Source organism: Pinus tabuliformis, chromosome J (assembly GCF_031772625.1).
Source record: "Pinus tabuliformis cultivar Carrire ecotype Pingquan chromosome J, CPIR1, whole genome shotgun sequence".
NCBI lineage: Eukaryota > Viridiplantae > Streptophyta > Pinopsida > Pinales > Pinaceae > Pinus > Pinus tabuliformis.
Genome location: NC_142295.1, coordinates 1,054,682,646 through 1,054,697,218, shown reverse-complemented (window position 1 = coordinate 1,054,697,218; position 14,573 = coordinate 1,054,682,646). Strand labels below are relative to the sequence as shown.

General features: G+C 33.9%; 1 protein-coding gene across 1 annotated transcript; it reads left to right on the top strand.

Moving 5' to 3' along the window:
• Positions 1–2,011: 2,011 nt before the first annotated feature.
• On the top strand, positions 2,012–2,718 carry LOC149230562 (metallothionein-like protein EMB30). The gene is made up of 3 exons (XM_089376077.1): positions 2,012–2,158; positions 2,309–2,362; positions 2,457–2,718. Exons 1-3 carry the CDS (start codon positions 2,109–2,111, stop codon positions 2,536–2,538), a joined length of 186 nt encoding a protein of 61 aa, XP_089232203.1. The 5' UTR covers positions 2,012–2,108; the 3' UTR covers positions 2,539–2,718.
• The last annotated feature ends 11,855 nt before the right edge of the window (positions 2,719–14,573 follow it).

Below are 14,573 nucleotides of genomic sequence, written 5' to 3'. Positions count from 1 at the left end.
TTCTAAAAAATAAATTATTTTGTTGTAAGTTTAGTATATATAATATTAATTTTTTCCTTACTGAAAGTAGTTTAACTAATATTTTAATTATAATTAAAGAAATTATTAAATTTAATTGATATTTGTTTATAAAAATAAATTAATTTGTTGTAAGTTTAGCTTATTTTTAATGAGGGTTACTTTATGTGATCTCTATTTTTGTGAATTAGATATTTATGAAAAGATGAGAAAATTATTTATATAAATAATATATGTTATTGGAAAATAAGATATAAAATCCAATTTTCATGGTTGTGAATTAGATATTTATGAAAAGTTGAGAAAATTGTTTATATAAATAATATATGCTATTGGAAAATAAGATATAAAATCCAATTTTCATGGTTGTGAATGACTGTGTATTCATGTAACTCCAATTTTTTATAATTTAACTTATCTTTACCATCACAAGCTTAAATGATATTTGTTTTTGCTATATTGGATATTCATGAAGAGAACTAAAGTTGTTCAACTCCATTTTTTTTAATTTAACTTATTTTTACCATGACAAGCTTAAATGATATTTACTTTTGTTATATTAGATATTCATGTAAAGAAAATAAAATATACTATTGGGAATAAGATAGAAAAACTAATAATCATATTTATTCATATAATTCCAATTTTACATTAAATTTTTTTTCCATAACACACTTACCAATACATTTTCAACTTATTTAAAAAAATTTAAATTTTATTTCCAACTAAACAAAAACTACTACTAAAAAAATATAACCTCCTTGCATTTTGAAAAACCTCTATATTATTACAACTTATCATTACACATTATATTATTGCAGATTATCATTACACATGTTTCACATTGAAAACCCTTTATATCATTACACATTTATATTGGCTTCTCAAAACACTAACAAAACACAAAACATTCTTCACATTTATAATTTGCTTCTCAAAACACTAACAAAACACAAAACATTCTTTCTATGTAAATAAGGTATAGCATTTTTTTAGTCTTGACCAAATAAAATGACAAGATTTTTGATACAATCATAATGTCTCGAAATCTTTTGAACATCTAAACTCATCTTTTGAACCCTTTTAAATTATACAAATTCAAAAACTTAAAATTATTTATAATTTCGTGTTTAATTATTTTATAAATTCTATGTAGTCACATTGCTCTAAATAAATAATTGTATCGAAAACCTTACCCACGGCCATATAAACATCGTGACCTAAAGTTATGATGTTTCACCCGTGATAATGACTCAAAATAAACTTAAAAGCTCAATGATGAAGAAGGACGCCTCAGATTCTTCCTCGAAGTTGTGACATGTGAGTCTGTGACATTTACTGTGGTCGAAATTAAGAAACCATGACTTCGTGAATAAAATAATTGTAATCATGATTCATATCGACTATAAACCATTAAAACTGCGCATCATCATGCAGAGTAATCCTGTTTCAGCTTTATTCGTCCACCAGTCGCTTTAGAAAAGCGGAGCGCATCATTAATCCTTTTACAGAAACCACTGAACGTTTACCTCGAGACTGGAGTGACGGAGTCCATTGACACTCCATCTCTTATGTCGCATCGCAATAATGTTTGATTCGTAGAAACGCGCCAAAACTTAGATGTTGAAACTTTAACCCCCACCCAAATAATAGCGTTAGATTCGTCCTTTTGCGCGGTACTTTATACTCACATTATATGAATCACGCTCCACGGCCGTACTTTATACTCACATTATATGAATCACGCTCCACGGCGTGTTATATCGATCCCATGTCAAGCCGCATTTACTATGCAATAGGATTGGAAATAAGGCTTTCCCACTTTATTTCGTTGAGACTACACTTTATTCCGTTCAGACTACACTGGCCGACTTCGTCACATTCGAGGTGGGTCCCTGCAACTCTTGGGGCCAGCAACGATTCCATTTTTCCCATTGGTGACTCACCTCCACTTCCTTCTGGTGCTGGACTGCCCGATATAAATATAGGGCTGTCTGCGGGTATATTCAGAAGCGAGTGCAGTATCTAATAACTTGAAAGTTCCCAGGAAAGTAGTTTGTTGTTGTTTCTTCGTCATTTTGGTTGCCAACATGTCGAGCGATTGCGCAAATTGTGACTGCGCTGACAAAACCCAATGCCCGTATGTTGTCCACTCTGTTTTTCTCAACTGTTTTCATCCCATTTCCTATCAAATTCCTCTTTTTAATTTTCCAATTTCATGCCGCTCGTCATGAGTTCGAATCTTGGTAGGACTAACCTCGTTCCATGTTTGGATTGTTTTGTTGCCCAGCAAGAAGAAGGGATTCCAGATGGACGGTGTTGTGGAAACCAGCTATGAGATGGGGTACCGCGTTATGTGTATAAGTTGTTATAAGTTTCATTTCTATGGTTTCAGAATGATATAATAATTGAATGTATTTGGGTTTTGGTGTAAACAGGCATGCTGCCGATGTATCTGTGGAGAACGACTGCAAGTGCGGCCCCAACTGCCAGTGCGGTACTTGCAGCTGCCATACCTGATTCAATATATAGTCTCTTTGATAATAGTACTCTCTCCCAATGGTGTCCGATAAGTCCAATATATCATATTATATGTATGTTTCATCAGATCCAATGGATGGTTTTGGAGGGCCATAGAGGCTACTCTACCTGTACTCCTAAATAAACACTTGAATTTAAATAGACTTGGGATTTTCAGTATGTCTTGTATTGTTCATGGTATGTTAATTGTTATGTTGTGCTCTGCAGCTTAAATTTCTTTGATTTCATGTGTTTGAATGCTTGATAGTACTTTACATATAACAGGACATTGTTTTACTCCTGATATTTTTATTCAGGCAGCAAAGTGGTGATGATATGTGTATAAAACGTTATAGTAACAATATTTATTGATTGGGTTTGATGATTCATATTTTTCGTTAACACACAGAACGAAGCTTTACAAACGATGACAATAATAATTAGGAGCCCATTAGATGGTCAAGTTTGATCTTCGTAGATTGGTTAAATCTCGCCCAGTTTTATATTCGGATTTAAAACATGAAAATAATATCATCAGTCCTTCAAGCAGATTGAAAGCACCTTCCATATTGTAAAGTGAGTCAAATCTTTTGATTTTATTTTATTTATTTATTATTTCCATTTTTAATCTTAAAACACTTTATGATGATTCCTATAGTAAAAATTTATATACATGCAAGCTGGATTGGGAGTGAGAGAAGCAACGCCATTTATGATCTGACAGATTACAATTGATGCTCGGAAATCAGAGAGGCAAGGCTGAGAATGTTGATGTAAACTTTTGTCACAACTTTAATGTGTATTTATTATGTAAATGCAATTATTAGCTTGGCTAAATAAGCTTTAGGTTTGGATTTTATGATTTAGGTGAAGTAATAAATTCTTTTTTTTAAAGAATTTAATTAGGATGGCGTTATTATTTATATGGTTTGAAAATTTTGAATATTTATAAATAGTGTAATTTTTCAGATTTATAAAATTTATAAATTTGTTTTAATAGGATTATTTTTACTTCAAAAACAAATTATATTTTTAGTTATTTATGTTTCTTACTACTTATTGATTTAATCTTTGTTATTTAATGGTGTTGATGTGAGCCTAGTCTAAAGATGGTACAAATAATGAGAAGTGAATGTAACATTTTCTTAGATCTATGCAATCATCTTTTATATTGTTGTATGTTTTTATCTTTACATTCTTGAAACTAAAAAGAAATTGGGATTGGGTAGAGCAAGTAAAGGTACATTTGAAGCACTTTAGGCTAGAGGAGGCCACATGGAAAATGGATGATTCCATGAAAGCTAATTATCCATTCTTGTTCAATGGGTAAAACAAGTTTGTATACTTGTACATACTATATAGAGTTGTGTTTATAAATCTCCACTAAAATAGTATGCGTTGCATTTTGATTATGTGATTGTATATGGAAAATTGAACACCAAAGACAACATTCCCTTAAGGGGGAGGGGACTGTGACAACCCCACCCGAGGATCCCATGCGAATGGCATCATAAATGCATTGTAAATATTGTACAATGAATTGAAATCAAAATGGGACTGAGTAAGGGACACAGATTCCAGAGCTGGGAAGGGACTCACTTGCTTAGGATGTCTTGCTTTCTTGTGCAAGGAAGAAAACCCTGAAAATGCAGGACAACCATTAAAGACTGGCAGGTGCTGGAATTGAAGAAAATAACTCTTAAAATTAAATGAGTAGAAAAAAGAGGTATGAAGGTCCATGCCACTTGGGAAGCAACCATAAGAAAGAAAATGGACAGGAATTTATGAAATAGGATGACGCGCTATAGGGTAGGGAGGAAAAAACAATGATGAAAATCAAGGAAGAAACAGACAAAATATGAAATGCGAAAAGAGAGAGAGAGAGAGAGAGAGAGAGAGAGAGAGAGAGAGAGAGAGAGAGTAATAGGAGGAGAATGAAACACAATGTGGAGCGGAGGAGAAGTTCGACACAAGATCTTCACATGTAGTGCCAAAGAGAAGAGAAGAGAAGAGAAGGGCATTGGCTCTTCATCCTTGGAGGCTATGGGTTGAGATGCCAGTATCTGGAGCCATGTAACAACTTGGGGTCCTTGGAGGCTATGGGTTGAGATAGAATCCTTGGAGCTCTGTAACAACTTGGGTCCATAGAGGCTATGGGTTGAGCCAGAGGTCTCTGGAGCCTTGTAACAACTCAGGTCCCTGGAGGCTATGGGTTGGGATATAATCTATGATTCCTTGTAATAACTTGGGTCCCCTGGAGGATATGGGTTGAGATAAAAAACGTTGGAGCCATGTAACAACTTGGGTAGAGGTAATCGTGAAGTAGAAGCTAAGGAAGACCAAAATGAAGACTAATGGTTAAATGCTCAGATGACACAACATATTCTAGACTCCTTAGAAGGGGTGAATCACTATGTGATCACTTAGGGGTGAGGTTGGGCACCTCTAGACTCCTGGTGTCGACAATCTAAGAAATTGCTAGTTGGTGGGATTGATGAAAGAGGTCCTTTGGAGTCCTATGATTTAGTGACAGATTGGCAAGTTAGTCCCTGAAGCGAGAAACCCCCCAGAATATAGAATATGGCTCAATGGTAACAACTGCAAGTAAGTGTAGCTACAACTATCTATAGTTGGGTGGAGAGTCCTTGTCTTAGACTCGGTTTCCCTTCCTACTCCAAGATAGGTAACCGCATATTCTGTTAACATATGATGAATGATGTTACTGTGTTTATGGACATTGGTTTAAATGTAGGGACTACATTTTACTGATAAAGAATTGCTTCTGCATTATATCCCCTATGTGTTGTGTGTTGTATTAAATGGTTGCATCTATGTATGTATCTATGTGGAATATATTCTTGAATGTGTAAGAAATATGAAAAGACAAAATATGTTAATAACGGCTAAATGACAGGCTCAAAATAACTAGTACATAAAAGCATATTAATTTCATGATAACTAAGACCAAGTGGTCTCGGTGACCCTTTATTAATATAATATTACAAGGAGAGAGACCTTTTGCATAGCAGGGTCTGTATTCACTCGTGAGTCATTCGTGGTCATGCTACAAGTTGTTGTGTGCTTGATGAGCATGAATTTAACGTTTGGAGGAAATTTTCCCTAGTATCACTTCAGCCACCAACTTTACCTAAATGTCCTTTAGTCTTGCACTCTCAGTAGACTGTATATATGTTGTTGGTGTCGTAAGGAAACAACCTAGGGACCTTGAGGCTCTTCTTATCAGCATGGGGTTGTTTACAGACCCTCCACAAAGTCTAGCACCATCCACATTTGGTAGGTGAGGTTGGATCCTTTGTGGTGTCTACACAAATTCTGTGGTATGTAATCCACACAGGAGTTCCTACGCCTCCCATGGTGACATTTCCACCTTAGGGAGTCGATAGACTTGTAGGCCGGGAACTTGGTGGAGAATCAATCACTCAAGCTTAAGAGTAATAATGTCATAAATCAAAATAGGAAACCAGGGGCATCATAATGAACCCATAATTCGCATCTGGGGGTCTACGAGACTTCTGAAGGAAAGTCACAACGACAATGCTAGTTCGGGAAAGCCTAGGCAGTAGCAGAGTTGGCAACTAGGAGGGTTGCCATGTGCTCTTTCCAAGGCACCATGTAGTGCAGAGTCAGAAACCTTCGACTGAGTCATGGTGCAAAGGAGTAGGAAATTTTTGTTACAACATAAGGGTAGGAGGCCATGAAATTATAGGAGAAGATGGGCTAACCTTTTCCTCAGGATAGTCAAAACCCTAGTCAAAGGAGACTCCTGATTGGTGGAGGGAGATTCCCTTTACAAGATTGGTTAGAATGACAGGGCATAAGGTCGTAGGGTGGAGGTCAGGTTGTAATTTAAATTATGAACCAGGGACCCAAAGGTGGGAGAGAACCGGAGTTCTATCAAAAGAAGGTGACGAAAATTCCTCCGTTACTAGGAGCATTGGGTGAGGGAAGGCTACCATGAGAGGCGCCGCCCTAGAAACCCAGAAGGTCAGAACCCTAGGGAGATGCTTGAACGATTCCTTATCATATCCTAGGATCGAGGGTCTGACCACTCGTGGGGACCCAGTACGAGATCAATCTCCAATGGATCCCTTTCCCATTTCGCGTGGAGACCATACTAGCACGATGTCTTGGGGGCACGTGGTTAGTAGTGAGGAATCCTAAGTTTCCTATGGGACACCTATGGGTGAGGCATGGAATCCTTTAGGATGGGCCTAGAGCATGGTTGACGTAATATGGGAAAGTTTAGACCCCAGAGGTCGAAACCGTGTAAGGGAGGAAAGTTCCAAGGTAGTACCTGTGGCATATAACATGAAGAAATGATGTGGAAGCTACCATTGAGGTGGCGATCCATCTGGCGACAGGTCAAGTTCTAGGGAGGAGGTCTAGCTCGGTAACTTGAAATACGATGAGGTGTTCGAGACATGACACGTTAGCCTAGTAGATCATTTTCAGTGGGGGTGAACAATAGGTTGGGATTCTGGGTGTCAAGAGGCCTAGGATCAACCATTATATATATATATATATATATATATATATATATATATATATATATATATATATATATATATATATATGTTAAACGCGAAAATGTATATAGATATATGCATGAAAAAAATAATAATATCGTATTACATAATCAGGGGAAAGAAATTCCACCTAAAATCTTTACCCCATACCTCCAAGGTAATGAAAGGGGTTAGGTTATGTTACAAAAGTTTATTGCGGAGAATTCAACACTTTGCATTAAGGGATTTTATTGCTAATATTATTGATAATATTTTAGAAATAAATAATGTGTATCTCCGTAGTTTGTTTTCATTTTATTTTAGTTATAAATAAAGTGTTAATTGTGCACATCTCTATAACTTCGCACTAAAAGATTTTATTGCTAATATTTTAGTATTAAATTATCATGCTACAAGGGAAATACCTTCTATTGCAGGCTTTTCTGGAAGCCCCTTTAAAAATAGCTTCAAAATCCATTTGTAGCAAAGGTGGGCGGGCAGATGTTTTAGTGGATGTTTTTTGGGCATTGCATCTACAATCTACAAATGCACCAGCTCTTTACTATCCATACAAGCATCGGTCCTGCATAGAACATGGTCCAAAGTGAAAAAAATATTTTTATAAAATAAAAAAAAATGGTGCACTAAATAACACAATGCATCGGTGCTTGAATAATTGAGAGCACTAGTGCCCTTCATATAGTGAAATTTCATGGTGCATACCATTAAGGAGCATTGTTATAGTTTTTAAATTTAAGAAAAATGCGATGCTATTTTCCAATGATGCACCAGTGCGGTAAATATACTAAAATTCCTCAGTTCGTCTTATAAAGAGCATGGATATGCGGTTTTTAATTTTTAAAAATAGAGTGGTGCTATAGTCAAATAAAGCACTGTTGCCATACATGTATTAGAACACCCCGAGGCATCTTAAGAAAAACACCATGATAGATTTTTTAATTTAAAAAGATGCAGTTTTATAGGATCTATTCCACATTGGTGTGGTTTGAGTAACACATCAGAGGAGGGTTAAATAAAAAAAATCTCCCCATCATAAATTTAATTTTTACCATCTACAGCGCTGGAGAGATTTGAAGCACCAGTGCCACTCTTGCCTCATGCAAGCGCCCTGACGTCGATTCTTCTCTTGCTCACCATCCTTTTGTACCGTGTTCACTAGCTAACTTTCCAATTTTTTCAAACCACTCTAAAATTTTCTTTTCTCCATTGTGTGTCCACAATTCCTACCCGACGACCAACTGTCTAGGTAATGTCTATGTTTCTCTCTGATTTATTTTTTTATCAAATTGCAAATGAAAATTAGGTTAAATTTTCCATTGTTTTTGAAAAAGCAATTATCTTAGCGTAGTGTGCTCAATATTTTCAGCTCACAATGATAGTGGTGCACCCTCTAAATTTACAAGGTGCGCCACATTTCAGTGCATAAACATAACAAACCGCAACAGTTCTTGATATGTTCAGCTCGCGCTAATAGTGGTGCACCCTCTAAATTTACAAGGTGCACCACATTTTGGTGCGTGAACATAACACACCACAATTTTTGTGGTGCGTTACGTAAATGAAAACACATCAGGAAAGCGATAAATTTCACATCAGTGCATCACTCCTGGTGCATTTATATTTTCCAAATGCACCACAAAAATGATATTTAAAAATATAGATATAGCTTGATGTTTTTGATAACCTGAACATTTCGTACAGGTGCGAAAATGTTATACGTATGCACTGGTGCACAAGTGTGATGCACTGCTATGAAAAATTTAATTTGTGAAACAACAACGATGTGTCATACTTATGTGTGCACTTATATCGGTGCAGTTATGGCTAGCATCGCACCAAATTCAGTGCATGACTGTGTTTTGAGCCCACCAGTGTGTTTTTTTTTTAATCAAAAGTTTTGTTTCCATATTTATAAATACATCTTTCATTTAATAAAAAATTTGTATTTTATGTATGATCCTGGTGTATGTTAAATGCTAATCATGTACTAGTAGAGACATCAACAAAGGGAGCAACAACAAGAGCAAGAGAAGTAAGCGAACCCATACAATATTGTTTGAACATGGGAGGCAAAAGAGAGGGAGAGGGATTTATACCCTCGCCCTATTACTGAAGCAACCAGAGCACTCTTAAGGAATGTAGGCCTCCTCAAGTACTATGATGAGGCTACATCCCTAAAGATGCACTCTGTATTGTTGGCACATTTGATCCATTGATATAAGTAGGCTTTCCATATCGGTTAGGAGGACATATACTTTATAATTTTCCTATCCAGGAGAGGGGAGTATTTTCCCCAGTTACCTGATGTCCCCCATAGGGTTGCAATTGAGACTCGACTTGCCTACACTCAAAGATATGTAGGGCCTTGTGCAATACATCTAGTAGATTTTCAGGTGCATGGCGGAAAACTATGTATTTTTTATTTTTTTTTTGCAGTGGAGGTTAAGTGCCTCTCATTATTAGTCACAACCATTGCACAATCCAGTAGTGATGGGCAACACATTAGTTTCCCACTTTTGTATTATGTCAATTCTTTGATTCAAGTGCCACATTGTATCAGATGGTCTGTCATTTTTTTGAGGGAGTTTTGTATGGCTTTAGATAGATGGACCATGTGTTGATACATGGGAGGGAGACCTTCCCTTTCACTTCAGAGCCTTTTTATTTATTTTTTGAGAGGTTTCCAGAGACGAGGCCTACAATTGACCGTCACCTCATAAGCTGATCACTGAATTTCATATGCCCATGTGGGGGCAGATGATGCCCAAGAGAGGCCTGCTAGAGTATCGAGCCAGGATTTCCGCTGAGGCACTGGCACTACTAGCCAGTAAGGATGACCATGCATTTGTCACCTTGGATTTTTTGTATGCAGGGATTGATTGGAGACATTGTCCCAACATCCTCTTCACAGCGGCTGAGCCTCCAGATGATATAGGTAATATTAATGTTTTATTTAAATTAATATAGTTTCATTTTATTATTTTATTTAATTAGAATAAAATTTATTCTATCACATTCTTTAACTTGTTTTATTAAATTGTTTAATGAAATTGTCTAATTATTTTTGTGTACTATATATTTTGTAGAAATCGGCAGATTCAATGCGGACATGCCTCCTCCCCCACCAGATAGAGGAGATGAGTAGATGGGCAAGGCACAAGAGGGTTAGGCACATCCTCAGGGGGATGTGGGTGTCCCGAGACATAGGGTTCGTCTGCGATTTTCGATGGACTATTGTGACATATTGGCCAGAGTTTTGGTTGATGAGGGAGTCCACCCTGTGAGGGCTCGATATATAAACGCAGATCCTAGGTTCTTGGATTAGTATAGGGACTGTATGCGTGAGATGATGTCTCTTATGAGTCATATCATCAGAGCTAGTACGGAACTGGCAGTGTCGAGGGATACATGGCATGCAACAACAGATACATCAAATGAGGGTGGTGATGATGATTATGATGATGAGGGTGGTGATCATGATGCTTCTGGTAGTACCACCTAATTAGATCATGCCTGTTGGAGTGTTACTGATACTTTTGGTGGTACACCTCCTCCTTAGTCACCCAATGACAAGATACTAGAGCTAGAGGATGCACCTTATGTTTCTCTTGAAAGAGAATACCAACCATTTCCTCCTCCACATCAGAGTTTTATAGACCATGTTGAGGCAATAGTTGACCATCTATCATCCTCTACTACAAACTAGAAACCTCCTCCTCCACCTCAACTGAGTTCGAAAGATGTTGATTCAATAGTTGACCATCCATCATCTTCTACTACAGCCCAGGCTAGCATATATATATATATATATATATATATATATATATATATATATATAGATATGCGCTACATGTTTTCGTTCATGTTAAACTTTATGTACTTGATTTATATGTTGGTTTTGATGAGTATATTATTAGGTCATGTTAGATATGTTCATTTAATGTTCTTGAAGATAGATGTGTATGTGATGGCGATTATTTAACATGATATTTATATTAATATGAGGATATGTGGTGATGATGTTATATTGTAATGTTTGTGTTTTGTTAGACATGATCATGATGGTCATGCCCTATTAAATTATTAGATTTATGTGCTATTTAATGATGTTTATATGTGTTAGAGGTGTATATAATTAGATGATGGTAGTGAATTCAAATCTATATCTTAGATGATGTTTATGTTTGTTAGATAATTATCATTATGATGTTTATTTTTATGAAATAATATCTATTATAGATTATGTATTAGTGAACTTATATCAAACTTTTATATATGAAATTGCATGCAAAATGACTTACTGTAAAAAAAATGCAAATATATTTTTACAAATTACAAAGTTTAGTGTGGTTGAAACTATGGTTGTAAAATTACGATAAATATTTTTTTATTGTTTAGATAGTTCATTGTTATTGAATCTAACTTAATTAGTAAAATATTTCAATACTCACAATGAAAAAGTAATCTAGGTAGTTATTAATAAGATGAAAATGTGCAACTAATTCAATTTTTAATATAAAATATTATTGATAATAAATTGTTCAAAAATAAAATTTAACTAATTCAGTATTTGTTTATAAAATTCAAGAAACTCAAGTAATCATTTTTATAACCAACCTAGATCCATCTTAACTCTGGATCTACGAAGGGCCGAGAGGGATCAAATTTGTTGAGATGCAAACATATTATAGAGTTAAAAGAGAGTGAAAATATATTTGATCCCTCTAGGCCCTTGGTAGATCCCGCATTAAGATGGATGTAGGCTAGTATAGTATATATGTATTTGACATTGAAATACATTATTTATAATTCACGTTTTCCACATTAAAATGATAAAATATGACCCCTCATATTTTTTTCCTCTATCTTTAATTACTTTTTTATTAATATTTTCTAAAATATTACATGTCAAATTCATATTAAACATTGAAAACATTACAAATATCCAATTCAATGTAACTACTAATGGAATAAGAATTCTCTCAATCTTTCTCACTAAAGTGAAAATTTAAGAAAATTTTCAATTTAAATAACTTTATTTTTCTTTGTATAATGTATATATAAAATTATGTTATTTAATATGGACATTGAAATATTTTAATTATGGTTAATAGTAAAATATTTTTTGTTAAAATATATTTTCGTTTTAAATATCACATGTAAATGGAAGGTAGAATGAATTACACGTAATGTAATATCAATAATATTATTTCTTGTCAAGTGGATAACTTACATTTCTTTCATGTAGTTAAAAGTAAATTATATTTTTTACTCATTACATTTCTTCCCCATAATAAAAGCTAATTTTATTTATCTATTTATTTTTATTTTTTTTAACTTTGGGTTACTTTATATCTCTATATAAAGTTATTTAATACTAAGATGTAAATTGAAGTATTGTAAATAGTAATGTCTTTCAGATTAATCACATCATTAGGATTTGGTGGACCTTTCAAACCAACTAATGTGGTTCATCATAAGGACAAATGTGAAAAAATCAATGGATCTTCAAGAATAAATAACATGGATGCATCATTTCCCAGAGTTAGCCATTGGAAACTAGCCGTTAGTAAATTAGTTGTTAAGGTAACTAGAATAATATTATAAATTGCTTGATATGTTTTTTTTTAAAACTAAAATATTATTTATTTAATTATAAATTAACTATTAGGGATTTATTTATCTTAATTATATATATTAATCTAAAATATATTAAGAATAATTATTAAAATAATATTATAAGTTGTTAGGAATTAGTTACAAAATATTATTTAGTTAAAAAGTAGTTGTTGAGAGTTTATTTATTTTAATTAAATATATTAATTAAATTAATTTTTTATATTGCAAAAATTTAAAAATATAGGGGTTCAGAAATGTTAATAAGAAGTTAGTAAATAATTCTACAATTAATACAAATAATATTGAATTAAATTTAGACTTGATTTATTTTAATAAATAAATTAAATTATAATAACTTAATGTATTTATAATACTACAAGGGTTAAAAAATATTTACCAAAATAAGTTTAATAAAAAAATTTAATTTATCAAAAAAAAATAATTTAACAAAAAAACAAGGGGAGAGAGGGGGTGGAATCACGAAGAGAGGGCTAGAATGCAGCTCTTACTCAATTTCCAACCATCATCCCTGTTGATATTGCTAGCATGCCTCGATAGCCTCTCTAAGCTTCCTATGGTGGAAGTGATCAACCCTAGAAATGGCTCTAGAGTCCTCATTGTAGACATGGTGCTTGGATTTCTTCGCATGTTCACCTAGAGCTGACGAGCAGGAAATATTGTGCCTAATGTCTACAAGATGCTCATGTATTCTCTGGTTAATGGACCGACCAGTTTCTCCAATGTAGGGAATCCCACAAGAATAAGGGATCAAATAGACACCTTTCATGTCCTTAGGGTTGAGAGGGTCTTTAACAAATCCAAGAGAATTTCTAATGGTATTAAGAGGTTTGAAGGAAGAAGAAACATTATTCTTTGTAAGGATATGGACAATCCTATACGTGGTCCCTTGGATACACAAGAGATGAACCTTGGAGATAGGATCAACATGAGCAATTTTAACCCTTAATCCTTTACAGGCGTTTTGAAAGGCCTTGAGGCCTTGAGATCTGCTATGCCCACTATTTTTAAAAACTTCAAGAAGATGGGATTTCTTCTGCCCCAGGTGGTTCTCATCAGAGATTCTCAGAGCACGGGTAGCAAGAGTGCTAAGAACACCAATTTTTTGTGCTGGAAAATGATGAGAACTAGCATCAAGATATTGTTTCGTGTGAGTTTTTTTGTGAAAAACTTGGTGAGAAACAGAACCATCCTTCATTCTAGAGAGGAGAATTACTATTTGTTAATTTGTTAATTTGTTAATTTAGATTATTATTTTACTATTTTTAAATGTAACGGTACATGAGAACAACTCTCTCATATTGAGCTATAGAGTGCCTCTTGGCACATTTAATTTAGATTTAAAACAACTTAAAAAATTCTATTTTTATAATATTCAATTAATTACTAAAGTTACGGATTTTCAAGCAATTTAAATTTAATATTTATAGAAACTCTTACCAATTTAAATTAGAAATTTCTCTCTCTAAAGATGAGAATAAAAAAATGGAAAATAAGACTTGTGAAGTTACTTGTAATTGGGGATTTGCTCTATTAGAAGTTGTCCGTTAAAGAGGCAAGTGAACTTTTTTCTAGTAATAAAGATATAACATTTTGATGATATTTTGGTTCTTTATTTTCTATTGTAGTGGTTTGAATTTTACTCTTTTTAATAATAAATATGAGTTAAATAATACAAAAATGATACTATATTAGATATAAAGTTTTGACAAATAATATATTTGATTATTTCTTAATTAACAACTCAAAAAATATTATTTTTTCCACATACTTATCATGAGATAGTCACTAAAATTCATATTTTCACATTTCTCCTAGCTAATATTACATCATGTTCACAATGATAAAGAC

Excerpts from the sequence above, each read along its gene's own strand:
- LOC149230562 (XM_089376077.1), top strand. The coding sequence starts at position 2,109 with ATGTCGAGCGATTGCGCAAATTGTGACTGCGCTGACAAAACCCAATGC. Across the intron at positions 2,159-2,308 it reads GCTGACAAAACCCAATGCCC|CAAGAAGAAGGGATTCCAGA; the intron begins GTATGTTGTCCA and ends TTTGTTGCCCAG. Across the intron at positions 2,363-2,456 it reads GAAACCAGCTATGAGATGGG|GCATGCTGCCGATGTATCTG; the intron begins GTACCGCGTTAT and ends TGGTGTAAACAG.